Here is a 23782-nt window from a genome sequence, read left to right on the forward strand (position 1 = left end):
TATTTTCTATCTGTGTAGCTTTGTATGTTTGTATTTGCACTTAAATCTATATGTTGTCTTCATTTTCTTTTCTTTTTGTTGAAATCTCAGCTGTGCTGCATTTTACTTTTCTTTTTTTATACAAGGAATAACCAAACATTTTAGGGGGGAAACCTTTTTTATTTTGCAAAGTGCAAATATATTTAGTGTGTGCAATGGTCAGTTGTGCCCATTATTTTAACAGTATGTCAAAGCCTCTCTTATATGTAATCTTTGAAAGGAACTCTGGAGTTTCTGATATATTGCTAGCGTTGACTGTCAAAAAGACAACTGAGTGTTTTTTTAGACAAAAAGTGTATTGGTATGAATAAAAAGCCACAAACATTAAAAAATGTTTCATCTCCTGGCTCATCAGGCTTCAAGCTGAGCAGGTGTGGATTGGATTGTAGAATGTATAAAACTGTTTTCAGCCATGGGTTTGCTTTGTCTTCTCCTGCCCCACATGACCCTTGAGCGTTGCAAAGAATACTGGGTTCAGCAAAACTAATATGAAGTGAATTTTGGGGCCCTGCTGTGATGGAAAATATTTACACAAATTCTGAGGGAATCTGTAAACACCTGAACCAAAATTTGCTACATTAATCTGGGTTGGAGGTGGGGAAAGTTATTAGATCACTGTGGCACATCCTAGGGTAGGACATCCGTTTGTGTGGGGTCACCAGGTTATTTGGACCTAGACATGTCTCACCTGCATAAGCTGAGAGTGCCCCTGAGTGGGCATGGTTGTGTATTTCAGAGAGAAACCAGCAACAATGGGGGTTGTTTTTATTCAGGGAAGCTGTTCATGAACCTTGATAGATTTTGTTCTGAGGGATCTAAAGGGTACTGGGAAATACAGTTGGGGAAAGTGATGTGGCAGACTACAGGAAGTGAGATGCTTATGTGTCAGACTTCGGGGAATTGGATCCCTTCCCCGGTGGCAGTGATTGAGAAGATCAAACAAAAGGAGCATTCTTACCAGAGTTTCTTTAATAATCACAGCAAGAGACAAAGGAATGCATATCTCCCTAAAAAATGGTATTGCTACCAGTAAAGGTTCACCCCCTCTGTCTCCATTAATCTACGCCACTCCTACTCAGGTAATCTGTTGCTGTTGCGCCCTCTGTTCTCTCACTCTCAAAGCCCGTCTAGTCTTAGGCGAAGGGGGGTCAGGAATGCTGTCCAAGGACACTGAATCTGCCAGCTGTCTCTCTCTTGGTGTTTCCTCTTCTAGCTGTTCCTCACCCACTATTTCCCAGCTTTTCCCCTCTCGACTATGCGTTTCTGCAAACCACTGTTCGAAATCAATACTGTCCTCTTGTCGTTGGAAAGGTTCAGGAGAAGGGGGAGGGAGTTCCCACCATTCCTCCTCAGTCCAGTCCCTGACATCATGGAGGAAAAACAACTACACTGCCCTCCTATGGAATGGAAGGCAGGGCCAGCCAAGGAAGTTTTGCTGCCAGAGGCAAAGCAGAAAATGCTGTGCCCGCCCCCCGCCCCGCTCCTATGTGCCACCCCCAACTCCTCTACTGCCGCAAACCCACTGGCAATTGGTTTTTTCCAGCTGGAACTCACTGGATTTGGTGGGTGCCATTGCCATTCTAAAAGAACAAGGGAGGGTGTTCATGGTGAATTCTGGCACCTCTTTTTCTAGAAAAATAGCACTGCCTGCTGCCATCAGCGCACAGCAGAGGTGGAGGTAGAAGCCAGCAAGCAGAGGAGGCTCTCCATGAAGGCTGGATCTGCCAGCCGCCCTGCAGCAACGGCCTCACCTCACCTCATGAGCAGGCGACATTTGAGTTGCCTTCCCATTCTGATTCTAGAGCAAGAGAGAGGAGCCCTTTCCAGCCCAGGACCACATTCCCTCATGGGAAGCCTTCTGGGGGCCACACGCCAGGAGCAGCAGGCAAAAGTGGGCTCTTAGTCATTGGTAAGGCCATTTGCATTCCCACTACACCTGAGGTTTTCCGGTGCCCACCTCTCCATCCAGGCAAGGGAGAGGCAGGGCTAACAAGGGGGCTTGGGGAAGGTCTTGGGGGCCAGATAGTGAGGTCTGGAGGGATACACTGGGCCCACAGGCTTCTGTGTTCTGCCGCTTGTGAATAAACAGCTTTTCTTCTGCTCCAGCCTCCTAATAAGTCTTGGTACTGCAGGGGTCCAGCCTGGCAGTGAAGCCACACATCACAATGGCCAATCAGCTTCAGGCAGGAGCCATTGTGAGGTCATGGGTAATACATATGTAGGGTAATAGTGGTATTAATAATAATAATCAGACCTAGGGCCAGCCAAGTGCTGGGATGAACACAATATGGCTTTCCCCTACAGGTAAGTGTCATCTGCTCAGATGAGGTGACTTCACACTAGGGTCCTCCCTGCTTCTAGGACTGTGATAGAGGCTCTCTAAAGCAGGGGTGGGGGACCTGCCAGGGTCATCCAGATGTTACTGGATGACAGCTCCCATCCCTGCTGACCGTTGGCCATGCTGGCTGAGGCTCAGGGCCGTCTTACCCATAGGCGCTAGGGGTGCAGGTCACCTGGGCTCCAGGCTCTCAGGGGTGCCAGGCCAAGAGTCTGGGGCCCAAGAGTTGAGTCCAGGGAAGAGCATGTCACTTAGTTGGAGTGCCGCGGCAGGCTCTTATGCTGCGGGCGGCTCTGCACCACGGTTTCGGGGGTGACTGAGCCAGTGAGATGCTGAGGCGGCCGGCTGGCTGCGCACCTGGGACTGGGCAATCGGGGGGGGGGCGCACCGGGCGGATCTTTGCACCCCAGCGCCACATATGCTTAAGACAGCCCTGCTGAGACTGGTGAGAGCTGGAGTGCAACAGAATCTGGAGAGAACCACATTGGCACTGTCTTCTAAAGGCTGACTACCGAGGAGAGTACCCTTGTGTTTGGGGCCTGCTTGTGGCTTTCCCACTGGGATCTGGTTGGCCACTGTGAGAACGGGATGCTGGACGGGCCACTGGCTTGATCCAGCAGAGCTTGTGGGTTGTGGAAAGGAAGCAGCTGGCTGATGGCACTAGCATTAAGGCACCACCCGTGTAAGCAGTGCCTGGACCATGAACGGTTGGCAAATAAATCACCTCAAGTATTAAGGATGTTTCCCATGTGTTGCTTTGCCAAACTCAGCTGGCAAGTGCCAAGGGAACTTTACCCAAACAGGGACCCTAAGAAACGGGGGGAGGTGTCAACATGATAGTTGAAACTCCCAGGCTTTGCAGAAGTACAAAATATTTAGGGAGGTAGCAACCTGACCCTCACCCCAAAAATCACAGCCCAATGAATCCTGCATTTGCTCAGTGGCCACAGAATGTTAAATACTGTTCCAGGTGAAATGTGGGTTTGGAGCGGGGAGTTAGGGGAGGGGAGATATAGTTCATGCCAGGAATAATTCTATATTTTTCTCTTTTACTAAATTAATGGGCTCCTGCCCTGACCTCTTCCTCCCCACTCACCCCATAACAGCATTGTTAGTTGTTTCTTTTTGTGTGGCGTATCTGCCTGTGAAATTTCATTGGTGTTTTTAGAGATGGTCAACAAGGCGTCTGGGGAAGGGGGAGGAAATTGCCCTGCTGGGTGGGCACAGCCTTTCTGGATTTCTATTGTAGTAGCTGTAGGATTCATTTGTCAGAAAAGAACAGGAAAACTAAGCCCTTCTTGTCCTCTGCCATGCCTTTCCCACAGAGCTTACATGCCTCCCTATGCCATCGCCCCACAATATGGCATTCACAGGCCCGCCTGCCTCTACGTTCCTAGTCCCGTAAGTATGGATTTCCCATCCCCTATTTTTTTGTTGTTGTCTTAGCCTTGGTGTAGCTCCAAGCCTAGACGACTGCATTATGAGCTCAATGTAAGGCTGCCCTTGAAGAGTGTTTGGGAGACAATCAGTTTCCTGGCTGAGTTGGGTGACCAAAAGTGCACATTGTCCGTGGTTGAAAGTGTGGATTATTTCCCTCTGCCATATACAGGGAACAACCATCTTGTGCTCAACTGCTGGTGCACACACCTCTTTTGACCCCAGAAGGGCGCCCCAGAATGTGCTTACATGGAACTGCTGACACGTACAATAACCCAGAACACAACCCCCGTGCAAATGGGGAGTTGCCTGTACTGCACTTGACATGGGCAGCTCTATGGTTTGGGGCTCTGAATAGAACTGTCCCTTCTATGTGCAAAGTCAATCATTACCACTGACGTAGCTATGGACCCTCTCCATAATGGAGGTGATTATGATGAACAAAGCAGTGCCATTTTTGAAAACTGATTACATTTTAAAAACAACACAAAAGATTATTACTGAAGGAGTTTGGGGAAAGCATGTTGGTAATGCAGTTGGTGAAGGCCCGTGGCTCAGTGGCAGAGCTTCTACCATGCATGCAGAAGGTTCCTGGTTCAATCCCTGGCATTACCACTTAGGCCAAGAGAGAGTCCTGCCTGAAACTCTGGAGAGCTGCTGCCAGTCAGTGTAGACATTAGTGAGCTAGATGGGTAGATGGGTCAACTTGGTACAAAGCAGCTTTCTATATTCCTAATTTTATTTTATTTTATTGTCTCCTGGAAGATTGTAGACTACCGTGGATTCATGAGAGAATGCATTAAACACCGGGGAGCCATGATCATTGATCTGAGCGAGGCTACAGGTAAAAGCCTTATTAGGGTTCAGCTGATGTCTTGAAGGTGCCTGCATCCCTTGTTGCCACCCAAAAGCCACAGAATGCGATTCCCAGAAACTCCTTGCCAAGGTTTCTGCAAACATCTTTTACGTGAGGCATGTTTGGATTGAGACGGGAAACACAGTTCACTCTCCGCTACAAATGCCCTGGAGATTTGAAAACAGGATAAATGCACCTTGATAAAAGTTCATAATGTTTTGTGCTAAACAAAGTAATCTATGTTTATTATGATCTAATAGGAATATGTTCCGTTTTTAAAAACCCTAATTACTGATTTAATTACTCATTTTAAAGAGTAGTGATTTTTAATGATGCAGGTTTATGTGAATTCAGTTAGCTGGGTTTAAATTTTGTTATCTCGCTTTGTGCTGCTGAGGTCTGAAGACCAATGTAATAAAATATATTTGATTCTGCTCTCCAAGTTTTCAGACATGGAGTCTTTCCAAGCCCAGGGAGGCCAGGAATTGAACCTGTAGCCTTCTGCACACAGTGCATTCTCCCACTGACCTGCAGCCAGTTGTTGTTGCTGGCATCTGTCTGTCTCAAGAAACAATGGAGTGCACCTCTGGAACAAAAGTGGATCATTAGCGACCTCCCTGGGGCGCAAGCCTGAGCAGTGTGTAGGGAGGTCCTGAGCTGCCCAGACACAAGATCCCCCTCTTAGTCTCACTGATGTGATCCAAAGGAAAACAGAACAATACCTTTGGCACCAGCTTGCCTTGCCAGTGTGATATTTGCTTTGTTGACAAGTATGCAGGCAGAGCATGAGTAGAGGCAGGCAAATGGCAAGGCAACAGGTCTCCCCAGGTTCTGACTGTAGTTTCCACCACATCCAGCAAGAGAGGTTAACTGCATTGGAAGAAGAGCTGCAGCCAAGTAGAAGGTCCCAGGCTCCATCCCTGGCACTTCCAGAGAGGGTTGTGAGAGTCCCCTGCCTGAAATCCTGGAAAGCAGGTGCCTGTCCTTATGGGCAGGGCTGCCCCTGGGTCTCACTTGTATAAGGCAGCTTTCTGTACTGCTCTGTGTGGGACCCAAAGCTGCGACTAATGGAGAAGCAAGCTGTCTTCAGGTGCTGACTCTGCGAGCCCCTCCATCCTGTGCTCAGGCTGCACATAGGGATAAATAAAACCATCTAGCCTAAAGACACTGTGCGGTCTCTGTTGACCTTCATTCCAAGGAAAGTGAACCCCAAGTAAAGCGCTTGGAACCCTTAGGAGTCTCTTGTTTGGAGATTGGGGGGCATGTATTATGAAGATCAGAGTGCAGCACCCTCGATTCATTCATTCCTAAGAAGAATATTTTTTCTTCCATACGTGGGAAACTGTGCTAAACTCGTCACCTTCCTTTCTTCAGGACCTGGCCTTACGTGGGAACAAAAGTGGATCAATTATGTCAACGTTGTCAACTCCATCAAGCCCTGGAGAGCAGCTGGCAAACCCTTTGGTCAGTGCCTGGGTCTCCCCCTCCTTTCTCATCTTCTTTTCTTTCAGATGACACAGCGTGTGGTTTTCGATGCTAGCCCTGCCTGCACAACCCCCCCCTTTAAAATATGACTCACTTGGTTTTATTAATTTCAGCAGAGCTACTTTGAGTAGGATTAGTTGAATACCACCTGCTGGTTCTTGGAGTGGGTTTGGGCCAGTTCACACATGCATGCCCAACACTCAAGCAATCCCTCCGCCTGCGCGAATGTGGTCACAGGACTTCCTCTGCGTTATTGAGAGCCAGTGAAGGATCATGACTAGCTTGGACTAGGGAGGCCTGGGTTCAAGCCCATGAAAGCTATGTTTTGCCTCCACAGCCAGAGGCAGCAATACTTCTGAGTATCAGCCACTGGAGAGCACAAGAGGAGAGAAGGCTCTCATGCTCAGATCTTGCTTGTGGGTTTCCTCTGGGCTAGATGGGCCTTTGGTCTGACGCACCAGGCTCTTCTTAGGTGACTTTGGGCAAGTCATGCGCTCCCCGACGGGGTTGTTGCAAGGTTAAAGAGTGATATAAGCCACATGTGCACAATCCTGAGTTCCTTGCAGGCAGGTGGGATAGAAGTGTGAAAAATAATGAAATGTGATATATTTCACAGGAACAGAGGGGGCTGCCTTATACTAAATCAGGCTATTTTGGCTGCCTAGCCCAGTATTATTGACTCTGTCTGGCAGCAGCTTTCCAGAGTCTGAGATAGAGATAGATCTATCTCCATCACCTGGTGTTTGGTCACTTTCAATCAGGACTGAATGGCGGGGTGGGGGGTGATGTCCCTGAGAAGGGAGTGAAGGTGGACAGTGATCTGGAAAGCAGGTTCTATCAGTAAAGCTATTCGGAACACTATAGCAGGGGTTGTTGGACTGGACGACGTCTAAGGCCCCATCTAGCACCACATTCTTGCAAAGCTTGCAGACATAAGTCAAGGGCAAGGAAACTGGCTGTTGGTGGCCCTCAGTATGCCGTCCTTGCCCCAATTTTAGGCTTGAAAAAAGCCTCTTATAAAAGGCTGCTTGAGAGCCTACTGGCAGTGCTGATGGCCATTTCCAGAGAGGCAGTATCTCTTTCTGCGCACCTGCAACCCTCTGCTGGAAGGATGAAGTCAGGTAAGAAGCCTCACTAGCTTTTGTCCAGGGGTACCTTGCACTGCAAGATGCTCCACCTACTCCACCTGGGAAGGCAAGATGCTCATGTTCTCTTGGGGCTTTGGCTGTGGATTCTTTCATACAATTTGCAACTCTCTTTGGTATTTTGTAGTGTGTGACCGACTCTGGCTCTGGACCAGTTAAAAGGCAAGAAAGCAAGATAAGGAAGAAAGAAAAGACCAAGACAGCTTCTAAGCTCTTTGTGCTTTTATTAAACTTGCCAGCACCAAATGAGAATGTTTTTTCTGGGGTTTGAACCTGCAAGTGGTAAAAATGAAAACAACCAGAGCAAGAGCAGTCATTCGACAAGAGAGGATCAATGTTGACTGTAAGCGCAGCCCCCTTAAGCATTCCTGAATGTGCCTTTGCTCTTTGGAATGTTGTGCTCCTGGCATTAACTCATTCACTTTTCAGGAGGATGTCACAAGCAGAGTTTACAAAAGCAAAAGGTTACAATAGAATGGAAAAGACAACTTATCTGTTAGAAAAAGCTATGGCTGCTTCTCCTCCTCCACCCTTTTGACAGAACATGATGGCTCTAGGAGGCAGGGGCCACCAGGGGAGTGGGATGCCATGAATTTATTTCTCTCCACAAAGGGCAAAGGTGGTCCTTCCATCTGCATATCAATCTGGCTGCTTCCACTGCAGCCTTTAAAATGGCCATTTGCAGCTCCCATTATTTCCTTGGGCCTCACTGTTATACAACGGGCATTCTTATCCTGCATTTTAATGCCGCCTGCTTTTAATGCTGCCTGCTTAAGCGCCTCTTAAACGTCTCTCTCTTTGCTGACACTTCTCTCCTCTTCCTCGCGGGAGAGGGGTGGGGTTGGGGGACACTCTAGAAATGACAAATCTCCTAGAGGCAGCTCACACTTTTAACATGCTTCTGATCTCATTGCCCTCCCTACAGCAGAGAACAGAAAGGAGCCTCAGCCACCTTCTGCCTGCTTTAAGAACATTCCATCCCAGGATGTTGCTGGGTGACCTTGGCCTAGTCACATTCTCTGAAGTCTCTCAGCCCCACTCACCTCACAGAGTGTTTGTTGTGGGGGGGGAGGGGAGGGGAGGGAGAATGTTAGCCGCTTTGAGACTCCTTCGGGTAGTGATAAAGCGGGATATCAAATCCAAACTCCTCCTCCTCCTCCTCCTCCTTCTTCTTCTTCTTCTTCTTCTTCTTCTTCTTCTTCTTCTTCTTCTTCTTCTTCTTCTTCTTCTTCAGCAATAGAATTCACAACAACAAAAATGCGTGCCCCTAGCACATTTCACAGCTTCAACTGCTACACTGAAAATAATGCATTGGTCAGTCTGAACCATGTCAAGTAACTATGGAAGTACAGTGGTACCTTGCTAGACGAATGCCTCGCTAGATGAAAAACTCGCTAGACGAAAGGCATTCGCTAGCGAAAAGGGTGCTTCACAAGACGAAGTTTCCTATGGCCGCGACTTGCAAAACGAAAATGTTTTGTGGGTTTTTTCATAAAGCCGCGCTTCCTCCGACCGTGCTTTCCGCTGTACAATAGCACTCGCGGAATGAATGAATTTCGTCTTGCGAGGCACCACTGTAGCATATCCACAACACAAACTTTCTTTTCAGTCTAATTCCATAGTAGGTACAATCTGAGGGAATCACTATTCCCAGCCTGTGAAACGTAGTGGAACTTGGCTATCAGACATTTTGAAAATGTGATAATTACAGTACATTCTTGCAGCCCAACGCCAGGTTCTAGGCATTGCAGTGGGTTGGACTAGATGACCTTGGGTACCTTCCAACTTTACAATTCTAAGGTTCAATAAAGGTCCTTACAACATAATGCAGTTAGTCCCATATGATTAAGCAATTATAAATAAATGGTCCCCCCACCCTGAGAATAATGCACTCAGATAAACTGGTTGTGCAGATCTTTTTGGGTAAGATACTTTGGTAATAATAACAGGCTACATCCAGCTAAAACCTACTTAGGGCAGATGCTTTGAAATTAATGTTTGGATTTTTAATTCATTTCAGTGAGTCTACTCTGAGTAGGACTAGCATCCAAGCAGTGGCGGAGCTTCCTTCTCCAGAACGGGGGTGGGGGTGGGGAGCAGGCGGGGGCATGGCGTGTGTTCTGGGGGCGGAGCGGGGGCGTGGTGCACATTCTGGGGGCGGAGCACCCAGCAGGGGGGGGCAGCCGCGATGGAACCCCACTGGCTCCCATCGCCCCCCCTTCCTCCGCCCCTGCATCCAAGGCAACCTGAGAGAGAGAGAGAGGAGGGAGGGAGGGAGATATATGTCAATTTACATAGCAGGAGGAGGGCAAATGAGGGCTGACAGCAGGATGGGACAGCTGCATATTCCTGCATTGCAGAGGGTTGGACTAGATGATCCTCAAGAGGGTCCCTTCCAACTGTACAATACTATAATTCTAGGGGAAAGGAGCTAAAACTCTCTCTCCCACAGTGGGTCTAGGCACTACTATTATAGACAGATCCTACCTGTTGAAGGCTTTGTTTTAAAGGGACCGGAAATTGTGTTCTACCTGAGCTATACATATATCACATTTCTGTAGGGATGCTTGGCATTTGTTGAAGGATGGAAGCCACCTTGAGTAAACCTTTTGAGAAAGAATGCAGGGTATCAATGATAAAAAGAAACAAAAAATGGGTCAAGCTAGACATGACATTAATTGTGTGAACGTGATTAACTTAAACGCTTTACAGTGGTACCCCTGGTTATGTACTTAATTCGTTCCGGAGGTCTGTTCTTAACCTGAAACTGTTCTTAACCTGAAGCACCATTTAGCTAATGGGGTCTCCCGCTGCCGCTGCGCCACCAGAGCACGATTTCTGTTCTTATCCTGAAGCAAAGTTCTTAACCTGAGGCGTTATTTCTGGGTTAGCAGAGTCTGTAACCTGAAGCGTATGTAACCTGAGGTACCACTGTATTTAGTTGTTTCCCCATGGATTTTGCCCTATAGACAGGTCTTACGTTTCCCCAAACCTGTCTATGCCCCATTGATCTTAAATTGTTTAAGATGCTGTACTTAAAAAGATGGAAAGTATAAATTGCCAGCTTCTTTTCTAGTGTAATGTTAATAAACTGACAGTGCAATGCCAAGCTTTTCTACTCAGAAGTAAGCCCCACTGTGCTCAACTGAACTTACTCCCAAGTAAGCAGCTCTAAGATTGCAGCCTCGCGTGCTGCTTCTCCTGCATTCTCCCTGTTCCTTCTCCTCACTTTCCTCAAAATGTGAAATCCTTGCATCTAATAGGGGGGGGGGGGAATCTACTGACAGGGTTTGGGAGCTCAGGAAAAATCCGAGCCCCGAATAGGAGGGATCTGGGCGGGGGAAAGCTCTTTGCGGGCTGCAGCAGCTCCCCGCAGCAGCGCTCGCCTTCCCCACTGGCGAGAGGCAGAGCGGCCTGAGAGCGGACCTCGGAAGGAGCTGCCGGGCGCGGGGAGGAGGTGGGCGCCCAGAGCCGCCGCCATTCTGCTCAAGCCCCGCCCCACCGCCTGTCGATCAGAGCGGGATTCTCCCGGTCCTTCCTCGCCCTGACCAATTGGAGGCTCAAGCTCCGCCGCCCCGCCCCGTTAAGTCCTGCCCTTCGCTGCTTAGAGCTTTACATACTTAAAGGGCTAGAGTCGTACCCCCGCCCTCCCAGGCGCACAGGACAGGGCCGGCTGGCCACCGTGGGGCCTCGCTCACCCACGCCCAAACTCGAGCAGAGCCCGGACTCCAAATCTCGGCACCGGCCTCTCGGCCAGGCGACGCCCCGGTTCCCCGCGCCAGACAGTAACGCGTATGGTTAAGAAGTCCTGGCTGCGTACATACAGACCCGCTTCACCACCTAATCCTTCTGAATGTATAAACTGACTTAGAAAACATCCTGCGCTCTTTGCAGATGACCTAATGGTCACAACACCAGACCCCATAAACACAGCAACCTCCATAATCAGAGAACTCAATACAATTTGCAATGGAGTCGGGCCTACAGGTAAATTTTGCAAAGTCGGAAGCTAGGTGCTTCAACACACCCCTCACACCCCAAAAGAATTCGCTAATGTCACCAAGGTAAAACTTTGCCGCACCAAGTTCAGATACCTAGGGGTACAATAAATTATACCTCCACAACTACAACCCCTTGTGGCATAGCTGTCAACTTTTCCCTTTTCTTGTGAGGAATCCTATTCGGAATAAGGGAACTTCCCTTTAAAAAAGGGGAAAGTTGACAGCTATGCCTTGTGGTGACAAATTAACAAAGACCTAAAGAGATGGAACAACACAAACTTCACTCAGACAAAATAGCATGATGAAAATGATCACCCTCCCAAAAACCTACCTATTCCAAACCCTTCCAATCTGGATTCCCCCAGCCCAACTCCGTAAATGGCATAAAAACCTGCATTTATTTATCTTCTCTCACAAAAAACCAAGAATAAACCCCAATACCTGCACCTCCCTCCTCAGAGGGAGGATGGGGAATCCCCAACATAGAAGCATAATATTGCCAACAAAGTATGCCACATAATCCCATATATACTAGAAGATGAGACAAAACAATCAATACACCTGGAGAGACTGAGACACAATTGAAAATGCCTGCATTACAGCATACCATTTCCTCCCAAACTAAGGAAAATTCCCACAACACTAAACAGGTACACACAGACCATGCTTAAAGCATGGAAAGCAGAAATAGGTAAACTGCCCCAGCCCCAGCCCCACTAATTCCTCTGGCACAGCACCCATTATTCCATCCTCACACAGCAAAAACCTCCAGATAAAACATGGCAAACCAAAGGCAACAAGACAACGACAAGAATCCACCAACAGCATACAAATCAATATGGCTAACCTGATCCAAAAACACCCAACTACCCTACTCACACATGGAAACAAAGACCACCACAGCCAACCACAAACGAACAACCACACCCTAGGCCAGTGGTGGCGAACCTTTCGGAGACCGAGTGCCCAAACTGCAACCCAAAACCCACTAATTTATTGCAAAGTGCCAACACGGTAATTTAATATGGGATAATAATTAATATACCATAATAAAATGAGCTGGGGGGGCTGCCCTGCGTTGTTGAGCTTTTGGGGGGGGCATTGCCCAGAGTCTTTTGGGGGGATTGCCAAGACTTGCAGAGCTTTTGGGGGGGGCTTGGATAACAGTTGTTTTTTGGGGGGAGGAAAACGTTCATATGCATTATAAATGCTTCCTCTGGCGCACGGAGCAGAAACAACACATAGTCTCAAGGATCTCAGGCAGCAACCAATCAACGAAAACCCTTCACAAAACCACCAATCACACGAACTACAGCCTGCTGGCTGCAAAAAACAAAACAAAAAAAACCCACCTGCTTGGGGGGGGGGCAGGAATACAGCTGCTTTGCGGAGATAAACTGCCTCTAAGCTGCTGCCGGCGGGAGCAGTTTACTCATGAGGAGGCATGGGGGAAGCTGCTGCCCAATTTGAAAACCCCAAACAATGGCACTGCTGGAGTGATGGCGGGTGCCAACAGAGAGGGCTCTGCGTGCCACTCTGGCACCCGTGCCATAGGTTCGCCACCTAGGCCAACCCCAACCTCTCTCACCACTAAAGGAACACAAGCGAATAGTAAAGAGAACCTGCACAAGAGTCGCTGAGAGAAAACCCCACACATACACTAGGTAGAATAGAAGCATTGCCACCCCACCCCACCCCACTCACCATGCCCCCTCCACCTCTTTCCCCTTTTCTTCCTGATGTAACACTAATGTCTCAACAAATGAAACTGATCTATAGAAAATGTAACTTGAAAAAAGTGATATTGCACATACTTTTGTAAACTAAGAAATCTTTAATAAAAAAATACGGTGGTTTTTTTTAAAAAAAAACACACTCTGCGCCTGGAGCATGAGTGCCATAGTTGTAGGCGGTCTGATATGGCTATTCAAGCACAGATGCTTTCAGTTGATGCCACTGCTCCTTCAGTTTCATTTTTGTATGACTGGAAGCAAAAATGCAGTTGATGGCATTGTAGGAGAGTTCCCAGATCTGTGCTTTGGACAGCCGGAATGTGTCTGCAAGCAGCTGGTACTCCTGGCTCAGGTCAGTCGCAAAAACACCCTTGTCGTCCGTCTGGCAGTAAAAGAAAATGGTGAAAGGGTTAATTTTATAGGCTTTGGGCACTCAAAGGACCGCATCACAGAATATTTTCCTAGCCAGCAATGTAGCCTGCCTTCCAAAAATACTTTTAATATAAATATAAAGCTTCCTGTTCCTGACGTCAGTGCTGATGGCTGTCGCTCGCGAGGCCAGAATGGCACGGGGTGTGTGAGGTGCCAGAAAGGCCATTATGAGATGGCTTGGCTCAACCAGCAGCTGTTCACCACGAGGGGCAAGCAGAACTTCCATGGCCAGGGGCAGCATACCTGTGAATGCTGCTTGCTAGATACAAAGTAGAGGGAAGGGCTGTTGCCTTCATGCCCTGTTCATGGACTTCCTGGAGGCAGCGTGGCGCAAAGGTTGGAGTGTTGGGCTAGGACCTGGGAGACCAGGGTTCGAATCCCCACTCGGCCATGAAGCGCACTGGGTGACTTGGGCCTTTCAGCCTAGCCTAACTCACAGGGTTGTTGTGCGGAGTAAAAATGAGGACGCCACCTCAAGCTTATGGGAGAAACAAAGTGGGCTATCAATGTAATAAATAAATATCATTTGATTGGCCATTGTGGGAAACCAGAATGCTGCAACAGATGGCTCCTCCTGATCTGGCAGGGCTCATCATCTTCTGACAGAGAAGCAAGACTATTATAACATGCCAATGGGGGTCTCCCTGTCGTTTTTGAAGAGGTTCTCCACCCTGGCATCTTTGTGTGCCTGGATAACGCAGAGTGCCTTACGCAAAGCACGATGGGATGATCCAGGTTGTACCAGAATCCGAAGTGGTGTTGGTCGCTAGAAGGCACCGACTGGCTTTTAAGGTTTGAAGTCAGGCAGAGTTCTGAGGAAGACGAGAGAAGTCTGATTCAGAAGGGGTCAAACGGGGACAGCGAGCATGGAAGGCCAGCCAAAGCACTCGCCCTAAAGCGGACGTGGTCATCTCACACGAGCAAAGCCTCATTCCGGCGGAAGTGTAGCAGTGAAGACAAAGAAGCAGACCCTAGTGTGAAGGCCTTGGTGTTGCTCTGGTTGTGTCTGCGGACTCAACGTGAGATGGTGTCAGTAGTGGCATGTGGCACCCACCTCATACCTCATGGGAGGAAGCACAGGCTTGTGAGAGGGCTTCCACATAGAAACTGGCCCTTCGTTAAAGAAAGGCTTTTCCCAGTGGAAGTGTCCCCAAATCCCCTTGTGAAGCTAGAAACGGCATGTTGATGTGGACTGTGTGAAGAAGGAAGAAGAGAACCAACGGCGGTCAGCACCGGCCACCTTCCTTCCCTCCTCTCTCACCAGGGACTGGCCTCCGCCAGGCCTGAGAAAATGCTGCCGCAACCACAGTTATCATGGTAACTGTGAGCTCTGCCAACCAAGGGTGAAATGGCAAAGGAAAAGTGAATCCCAAGGACCCTCAATCTTTCCTTCAACGCCTTTCCTTACCTAGTGGTATGTGATTTTGCCGAACCAGCTGTACAAGATCCCCCGAGGCCAATGATGAAGAATGAAGAAATGTACCGTGTCCAATTCTGTCAGGTGGCACACCCAGCAGAAGCCTGGTCTCCTCTTCCTGGTTTGGGATCTGAGAGAAGACACACAGATTAACTATGCACTGTCTTTTGACCGTCCTGAATCCACCATTCAGCTTTGTTCCAGTATCATGAGGAAGGAAGGAAACCCCCCCCCCCCGTGTTGCCTTTCTGCCCACTGTGCATAATCTGATGGGCCTCTGCCGTGATTCCCCCATGCTCACCTTCATCCCCTCAATGCATTTGGTCACCCCATTGGGCACCTTTTCAAGTTCTATCAGCTGAAATAACCAGACTAACCAACCAAAACAAGAGCCCCATAAGATCTATTGCAGGAGAGTTTTTTTGGAAATAGTATGTAGTATAATAAATGTTTGTTTTATTAAAATGCAAAATCAAGTGTCCAACAAAATCATCACAGTAAACAGGTGTGAAATGTTGAAGCAGAGATGGGTATAGAGACATCAGTCAATACATTCCAGAGTTTTGGCAAAAGAGAAACTCTTACAAGTCTGTAAAAATCAAAACACCATAAAGATGGACATCCCTTATTTTCCAGAGGGATGAGGTGCCTTTCTAGCAAAGCTTAGTTTGGGAAGCTCTGCATGTATTCCTCTAGTTCACTGCATTGTTCACAGCTATTTATAGGGGAGGCAATCCTGAACAATATCACATCCATCACTACTATAAAAAACAATTAAATGCAAGCGCACACTGAATGCAAATAATTGTTTGTCCCTCTCCAAAATCAATTAGGATCCACCACCTCTCAGTTGAAGGTAGCCAGCCCTCTTTGTTAGCCTATTTTGCTAAGTTTCATTTGTCCCTCACCATCTCCCTTTGCACACAGAAATATAAGCAGGGGAATGATAAGGGGGGGGGGAGGAGTAGGGATGAAAACTGCAGCTTGAAAAAGGGAGGGAGGAATCCCTAACTGGAGGTATAGAACAAAACAAAACAAACAAATTCTGAAATCAGTTGTGTACAGCTGATGAACAAGATTGCTAAAATGTATAAATTACTGTCGAAATTTCAAATGCAAGAAGAACAAATTAAAGTATGCACGATCAAATGAGCGAGAAATCGTGGGTATACCATACAAGTGGAACAGTGGGAAAATGTGTAGACTAAAAGGTTAAAATAGGCACTGTGTTATAAAAGGAAACTTTAATAAAATGATGTAGCATTGATATTTAACACCTGAGAAACTATTTAGAATGTATAAGATATCCCCAATACTTGTTGGAAATGTAAAGAACAGGAAGGGAAGTCTTTCATGCTTGGGGGACATGTTAAAAAGCCACTAACTTTAGATACACATAAACACTGGAGAATTGAGAAGGCTAACTTTCAATTGAACCCAGAACTCTTCTTGCTGGGACTTACAGTTATACAAATAAAAAAAAAGACTATGGAACTTTGTTCCAATATATTAGGACAGTGAAACTTATATACACAAAGACTGAAAGATTAATTATTACCAACAATGGAGGAACGGTTATTAAAATTATTAGACTTAGCTGAGATGGCAAAATTGACATGTTTAATCAGAGAAAAGTCACTGTTAAATTATTAAAGATTGGAAAGCTCTCATAGACCTTTTGCATGAAAAAAAAATGAAATAATGGCATTTTGGTTTGAAGGCTGAATATAATGTTAGTTTATAGAAAGTAGTCATGCTGGGGGTTATATTGGAGTGGATGAGTTGAATAATGTTTATATTTTGCTGACAGATGAAGAATTCTAAGTTCCTTAGTTTCTTAACTTTAATTTTTTTGTTCTTTCTCTCTTGCTTTCTTTTGTATCTGTGTTTTTATCGAGATTAATGCTTTAGTCTGGATAAAAAAGATATTTGATAATAAACTTTGTATCTCTCTTTTTAAATTCTAATAAAATTTATCCAAAAAAGAAGTAGATTATTTACCCACGGACAGGTACTCCAGCTTGCCTTTTCAAGCTGCCAGCTTGAAGGAGGAAATATAAAGGTTTGGGAAAAGATCAAGGATCCCTCCATCGCCTCTTCCTTCCCCTCCACTGTCACCCGAGGTCAGCCATACCCTCAGACTGTCCCAGTGGCAGAGACAGGAAGCAGGGCTAATCCATCAGGGACCTCATTCCCTGAACCAGGCCGGCTGGCCAATTCAGGAACTGCTGTTTAGAAACTGGTGCCTCCATTCTGATTTTCCTCTTCCCTCCCTGTCCTTTCCCCTTGTGTGTCGTGTTTTTTAGACTGTAAGCCTTGTAGTAAGCCGCTTACTACACATTTATGTATTTATTGCCTATGCACAGTTCCCATGTGACCAGTGCAAACTGAACAAGTGGCCCCTACATAGGCGGGACTGTCACACTGCGGCTTTGCTGCGGAAATGGAGGCCACTGTGCTGATGGCAAAGACAACCTGCCTTCCAGGTGATGGAGGGAACCCTACACACATCACTTAAAAAAATAAATCCTGGTGCCACATTTAGCCGAGAAGCTGTTCAGTGAGCCCTCCCACTGCAAGCCCCTGCAGCAGAACGTTACCTCCGAAAGGTGCAACGCCAGCTTCAGCCCGGCTTTCTTTGCTTCTAGGAGAGGCTCCAGAAAGTCCTTGCCATGTCCTGCCTTGAAGGTAAAGCAAAAATATAGCTTAGGGGAGAAGATTATATAATTATGATGTTGTGGAGAATGTGGAGAGAGGCTAGAACTCGGGATGTCCAGAGAAAGCGAATGTTGAGAGGATTCAGAACAGATAAAAAAAAAGTGCCTCTTCAAGCAGCGCAATTAAACTATGGAACTTGGGTGGCTTTAAAAAAGGGGTTGGACAAATCAGGGGGGGGGAGGAGAGGGCTATCGAGGGCTCCTGGCCATGATGGCTATGCTCTGCCTCCAGAGTCAAGAGGCAGCAATGCTTCTGAATGCCAGTTCCTGGAAGTCACAAGAGGGGAGGGGAGTCTTGGGCTCAAATCCTGCTTGCAGGTTTCGCACAGGCACCTGGTTGGCCACTGTGAGAACAGGATGCTGGGCTAAATGGGCCATTGGCCTGATCCTACAGGCTCTTCTTAGGTTCTTAAGATACAGGTGAACAGAAGCCCTAAAACAGCCTCCACCAACCTGGTGCCCTCCAGCTGTTTTGCATTACAACTCTGCTCAGCTTGAGCCAGCACAGTCCCAGCATCCTCTTATTTATTTATTTCCCGCCATTCACCCAAAGGAACCAAGGCAGGTCACAACACTAATGGTTTAAAGCAGGTTGACGAAGGCTGGCTTGAATCATGATAAAAACATATGATAGTTTGGGTGATGGCAGAGGTGTTTCTTCTTCTTCTTTTTAAAGAAAGCTTACTGAAGGGTTTCCACTGAGGTCCAAGCCTACGACCACGCCATCTGTGGAAAGCAGGAACTCTTCGGCCAGTTTGACTGTTTCCTTGGCAACTGTCTGTCCTCCTCTTCTATCCACAGACAACAGAAACCTAGAATATAAATAGCCATATTATTGCAGAAGTAACAACCATTAGCTCACAAATGAGGATTGCAATGTAGGGACTGGTCCGGGTCTTCTTTTCCTGCTCAAGTGAATGCAATTATCTGTGTGGAGCTCCTCTTGCAGGAAAGGCTAGGGAGACAGGGCAAACACCAGATAAGCTCTGGGAATCCTTCGCTGGGGATTCAGCACTAGAATCAGTGGCATTTAAAACAAAAGGAGTCTGGCTTACAAACTTACCTAACATCTATATCCAATCCATCTTCCTTGCATTGTCTTACACCCTCAAGTACAGCTTCCACATAGGTCCTTTTGGTCATACCTATGAAGAGAAGATCTGCATTCCTTTTCAAGTAGAAGGTATAAAGTGTTTGTGACATACACACACATGGCTCCCCCCCCCCAGGGTTTTGCTTCCTGTTATGCCTGGGCCACAGTCATACCCCAATCCATATATCACTAAAGGTCAGGCCACAACTTTTCACAGCACTCAAGCACAGATACAGGCTGGACATTTGCCAAGCCAGGGTTGCACTACTGCAGAAAGCCACTGGGGTCAAAAAACAGCAGGGCTTTAGCTCCATCTGAAAGCCAGGAGGTTCCAGGAAAGGGCACGAGATGAGGCTATTCATATCCAGCCCGGCCCACTGCACCAAAAACTTCTTCGTGCCATTTAGTTATTAAGATGTGTGCTCTCGTAGAGTTTTGTTTCTTCAGCTTGTAAGCTGCCTTGTGTACAGCAATGTAGTAAGCTGTCTATCCCAATCAAAAAGGGAAAAGAAATGAAATAAATAAAATCTATTCCCAATAGTTATGGACTGCTTTTCACCCTAGATGACGAATCTAGGTGGGGAACCTCCACCAGCCCTGGCCTCCCCTTTGGCCCCCAAGGGCCTTTTAGGGAAGCCTTATGGTGAGCAGGTAAGGGAGGGGCTTCAAGGCAAGAACCTGGAGCTTGAAGTGAGCTGAAGCAAGAAATGCTCCCACACTTGACCTCAGCTGGTGGGGGGTGAGAACATGCCTTGCTCAAGAAGGGGGAAGCACTTCTCCCACACACAGCTGCCTTTCTCAACTGATGTTTTCATAATAATTTATTTTATTTGTAGTTTAGCTGAGTGTTGTTGTTTTTTTAATGCAAGCAACCTGGAGTAAGTTTTCTGTAAAGCAGGTAGGAAATAAATTGTTTCACTGAATGTATGCATGTGGAAAGCAATGCCCAATCTTGGAAGGGAGTGGCTGTTGTGAGGTATTTGGATGTTCCACTCTCCCCAAATTCTGGTGATGGGAGAGCATTTCTCTTGGATGAGAACTTGGGGGTGGAGGTGCTTATTGGCAAAGAGCAAGCAATTATAAATTGAAAGGCAAATCCATTTGTCACCGGTGGTCGGCTCATCTCTGGGCGTGCTCCTTAGCTCTAGGTACTTGACTCCATCAGCAGCAAATTCCTGGACAACATCTTTCATTACCTGAAATTATAGTGGTATTTTGAACCTAAAGAATATTCACAAAGCACACTGCCGTTGTTTCAAAGCTTTAACACACATGCACATACACACCCCCTGAAAAAATCAAATCTCAAATTCACTCACATACCTGGTTCCATGAATCTATTTTTCAGAAATAATTCTTTTATCATCATTAAATATAAATATATGCAAAATCTAGGATATAAAAGTTATGCTTCAATTCATTTACAACTAACACTTCAGAAATATTGAAATGTGAATTGTGAAATAGTAAGATATGAGTTTGTATTCATCTCCATGCCTCTAAAAAGACTCCATCCATTAAGAATTTTTTATTAACAATTGGAATTCAGCTACCTACCACTTCTCTGATTTTTAATAATTGCTCCAGCTGCCAAACCTTATTTAACCACTCCTACATGCAATATTTTTCTGTTTCTTCAGTTCTTTGCAATGAGCAGCTGTCCATCAGTCTCAAAACAGCACACACAAGTCAGCCTCAAATCCTGTTCAGCCAGTAAGCTCACTGGGTGATCTTTGGCCAGTGATGATCACGAGTCTAAACCTGCTCTGCTCCAAGGATAACGTCTGAGTTAGGAAGGGCAAGAGATGGCTGTGTGCCCCACTCTGAGCTCCTTAAAGGGAAGGGTGGAAGAAAAGCAGAAATATATATCAGTAATACACCCAGAATACAAAACAATAAAAAAACATGCTTGGGCAGTGATTGATTCCTTTTCATCATCAGCAAAAGACTAATTCTATTCTATTCTATTCTATTCTATTATTCTATTCTATATTTACTTACTGCATTTCTATTCCACCTTCTCTCCTCCAAGGAGCTCACGGTGGTATGGCTAGTTCTCCCCACCCCATTTTATCCCCCAACATCCCTGTGCTACGTAAGGCTGAGAGGCAGCAACTGGCCAAAGGTCACACAACAAGCTTCATGGCTAAGTAGAGATTTGAACCCTGGTCTCCTGGCTCCTAGTCCAACACTTGAGGCACTACACCAGGGGTCGGCCACAAGTGGCCCATGGGGGTCATTTAACCGGCCCATGGACCCCTGCCGTCGCTTGGTCGGCTCCCATGCGCCACGCTAAACCGGCACGGAGCAGAGCGGGGACCGTCTTCTGTAATGCTGGCCGGCTTCCCATTGGCTGCAGGAAGCTCCATGCTATGAGAACACACATTAAAATTATATTTGAGTTAGCTTACCATTAATATGTCTTCAGTCCTATTGGTAATCTGATGGATGATCTGGAACATCTGAAAACACCTAAAGAAACGAAAGGTTAAAAAGAGAATTGCAATGAAAAGGAATTCATCAAAACAAAGGGAAAGTGGCACACTCGCCCAAAAACAGCTTTTTGAACTTGTTTCCAGAGATCACATTTGTTTCAAATAGATTTCTGCATTTATCATGCATCCCTTCCACACACACATGCACCTCTGAATTAAATGTACACATAAAGGAGCATAAATATAAATATAAATAAAAATAAATAAATAAATAAATAATATAAAAAGGAAGACAACTTGTCCTCAGCATTATAATCTAAAAAGCCTCAACACAAAAGGAAAATGGATAGGGAGGGAGGAGGAAAGAAACAAACCTAAAGTTCAAGCTCTTACAAGTTGTTCTAATGACCAGCTGGGATGAAAGCATTCAAGGAACAGAGGCATCAAAAGAGCTGGTCCCTTGGATGCTGATGCAGAGGTCCTCATCCTGCTCTGCTACAGCCTGGCGCTGCCACTTGAGAGTATGGAGGAGTTAATCATGCAGCGGAGGAGGAACAGGAGTGCCAAACAAAGAGTCTGGCCAGGAATTAGGGGGTGAGGATGCAGAATCAGGCTATGCTTCATCTGAAGGTCAGCTGCTGCTGCTGCTGCTAACACATGCAACCTTGCACCAGGGATTTCTCCTTGCATCTAAAGAGCAACACACATCCATCTGACCAACAGGTGCAGAGGGTGGTATTGGGATATGTTGTGGGAGGAGGCAGCCAGGCAGATGGTTCACCTAATAAATTCCAGCACGGGCCCTTTAAGGCTCAGACTTAAGACATACTCACTCTTCCAGGCTTCTTCTCTTGCCCTTGTCAATTGTGGTCATTCCGTTAGGAACCTGAAGGTCTGGTTTCTGGGCCATCAATTTCTTCATGGTAGCAGAACTGATGGAGCCATTCAGGTGGGCATGCAGCTCCTAATTCAGAAGCAAACATGTGCTCAACTCTTCCCAAATTTCATTAGAAGCATTTTAAAAACACCACCTTTCCCTACCAGTCCCCTCTCTTCCTTAACCTTAAGCTGTGACTTCTTATTTCTGGCTGCCTACACAACAGGTGACTTTTTTAAGCGTGAGGGCCGCATTCTCCTCTTGACAGCCTCCTGGGGGCCACAAGAAGTAGAAGTGGTTGGATCAACAACAGCTGATAGCTTCAAGATGCTTCACAGGAAGAAATTCCTAAATGGGATATATAAATTCTCTCTCATCATCCATTAGAACTGACTGGCAATATTCATAAAAGACAAAAATAATTCTTTTTTTACAGAACAACCATTCACTTACAGAATTAACTGCATGCAGTGATGGTCACTAACTTGGGTGGCTTAAAAATTGGGGGGGGGGGGTTAGCAAGCGTAAGAAGCTCAGTAAAGGGACTGTGAAGATTGACTCTCCAGAGTCAGGCAGGAGACGCTCTCAGCCCTATGCCTGGACTGAACCTGGGACCTTTTGCATGCAAGACATGATGCGCGCTACGAAATGCCAGCCTCTGGAAGGCAGCAGATGACTATTCTTCATTGGATATTATTCTCGGCATACAAGGTTCTCCTGCTCCTCCTTTCATCCCCGCGACAACCCTGGGAGGCAGCGACCGGCGCAAACCACCCAGGGAACTCCGGCCTCCCCCGGGCCCTGGTCCGCCCCTCCCCGCGACACCTCCTGGCTGCCGGGTTGCCAAAGGCCGGGCGGAGCTCTCCCGAGGCCAGGGGCAGCCAAGGGCGTCTGTCTCGGGTGGAGGCGCCTTGGGGGCTGGACGTCCATGAAAACCCAGAGAAGCCGAGCGCGGAGGCCGGCGGGAAGGTCTTGGCCACAGCTCCCCTCCGCAAAGCGGCTCTGTCTCTCTCCGGCTCCCCGGCGCCGCTCCCGCCTCCCGACCTCACCACTTTGGGCAGCTCCTGGTAAAAGCGGCGCGCTCCCTCGGGCTCCGCCGCCATCATGGCGCATCTGCCATCGTCCGCCACCGTCCGGCGCCTCCCGGCAGGGACCGCCCAGAAGGAAGCCGCCGAGCCCGAGGCCGCCGCTCGCCAAGGCGCCCTTGCGCTCTTCTCCGGGACGCGGGCGGGCGGAGCCCAGCGCCGGTTCTGCAGCGCCGCCTCCCGTTCTTGCTGGCGAAAAGCTGCCCCGCGACGTTTACTCGGAGTAGTCCTACAGCGCTTCCTCGGAGGCGAGAGCAGCTGCGTTAGCTGGATTGGAGCCTGCGGTGCGATCCAAGGCAGGCTTGCTAAAGGAACTTTTGGTGGAAGCCGGAACCTAGAAGTAATAATTCTTAGAAAGGATCTTCTTGCATTTGCATTCATTTTTCAAAGCTACTGTCAGATCACACATCACATCTGCCTCTACAGACTTTAACCAGTAAAAATAAGAATCACCACCTGGCAACTTTTTTTGGCAGTGCCATTTCTACATGGGGTTTCCCCGCAAACATTGCGAAGTGACAACTCCTCGCTGCCCGCAGACTGAGCCATAAAAATCATAGTCCCATACTTTGGTGACACAAAAAGATGGATCAGTCCCACAGATGCTCTGGTGTTTTTTTTTACAGGGACCACCCCACACCCTGGACCTAAAGGTCAGGGGTCCCTTTACCTTTACCCCCCACCCCCATGTG

The 23782-nt window shown here is 47.3% G+C and overlaps 1 protein-coding gene across 2 annotated transcripts; it reads right to left on the reverse strand.

The window, feature by feature from the left end:
- Positions 1-13177: 13177 nt before the first annotated feature.
- On the reverse strand, positions 13178-23121 carry ADAL (adenosine deaminase like). 2 transcript variants are annotated; one of them, XM_033166749.1, is made up of 10 exons: positions 23055-23121; positions 21962-22092; positions 21105-21165; positions 19802-19889; positions 18664-18745; positions 18286-18412; positions 17484-17564; positions 14875-15013; positions 14178-14278; positions 13178-13416 (listed from the first exon to the last, which is right to left on the reverse strand). In XM_033166749.1, exons 1-10 carry the CDS (start codon positions 23109-23111, stop codon positions 13225-13227), a joined length of 1059 nt encoding a protein of 352 aa, XP_033022640.1. In that variant the 5' UTR covers positions 23112-23121; the 3' UTR covers positions 13178-13224. The 2 variants fall into 2 exon arrangements, with proteins under 2 accessions (XP_033022640.1, XP_033022641.1); XM_033166750.1 differs by lacking the exon at positions 23055-23121 and adding an exon at positions 22191-22353.
- Positions 23122-23782: the final 661 nt, after the last annotated feature.

Source organism: Lacerta agilis, chromosome 13 (assembly GCF_009819535.1).
Source record: "Lacerta agilis isolate rLacAgi1 chromosome 13, rLacAgi1.pri, whole genome shotgun sequence".
Taxonomy (NCBI): Eukaryota; Metazoa; Chordata; class Lepidosauria; order Squamata; family Lacertidae; genus Lacerta; species Lacerta agilis.

Excerpts from the sequence above, each read along its gene's own strand:
- ADAL (XM_033166749.1), bottom strand. The coding sequence starts at position 23,111 with ATGATGGCGGCGGAGCCCGAGGGAGCGCGCCGCTTTTACCAGGAGCTG. Across the intron at positions 15,014-17,483 it reads TGGCGTTGCACCTTTCGGAG|ATCCCAAACCAGGAAGAGGA; the intron begins GTAACGTTCTGC and ends GTCTTCTCTCAG. Across the intron at positions 13,417-14,177 it reads ATCATCCCATCGTGCTTTGC|ACGGACGACAAGGGTGTTTT; the intron begins GTAAGGCACTCT and ends TTTTACTGCCAG.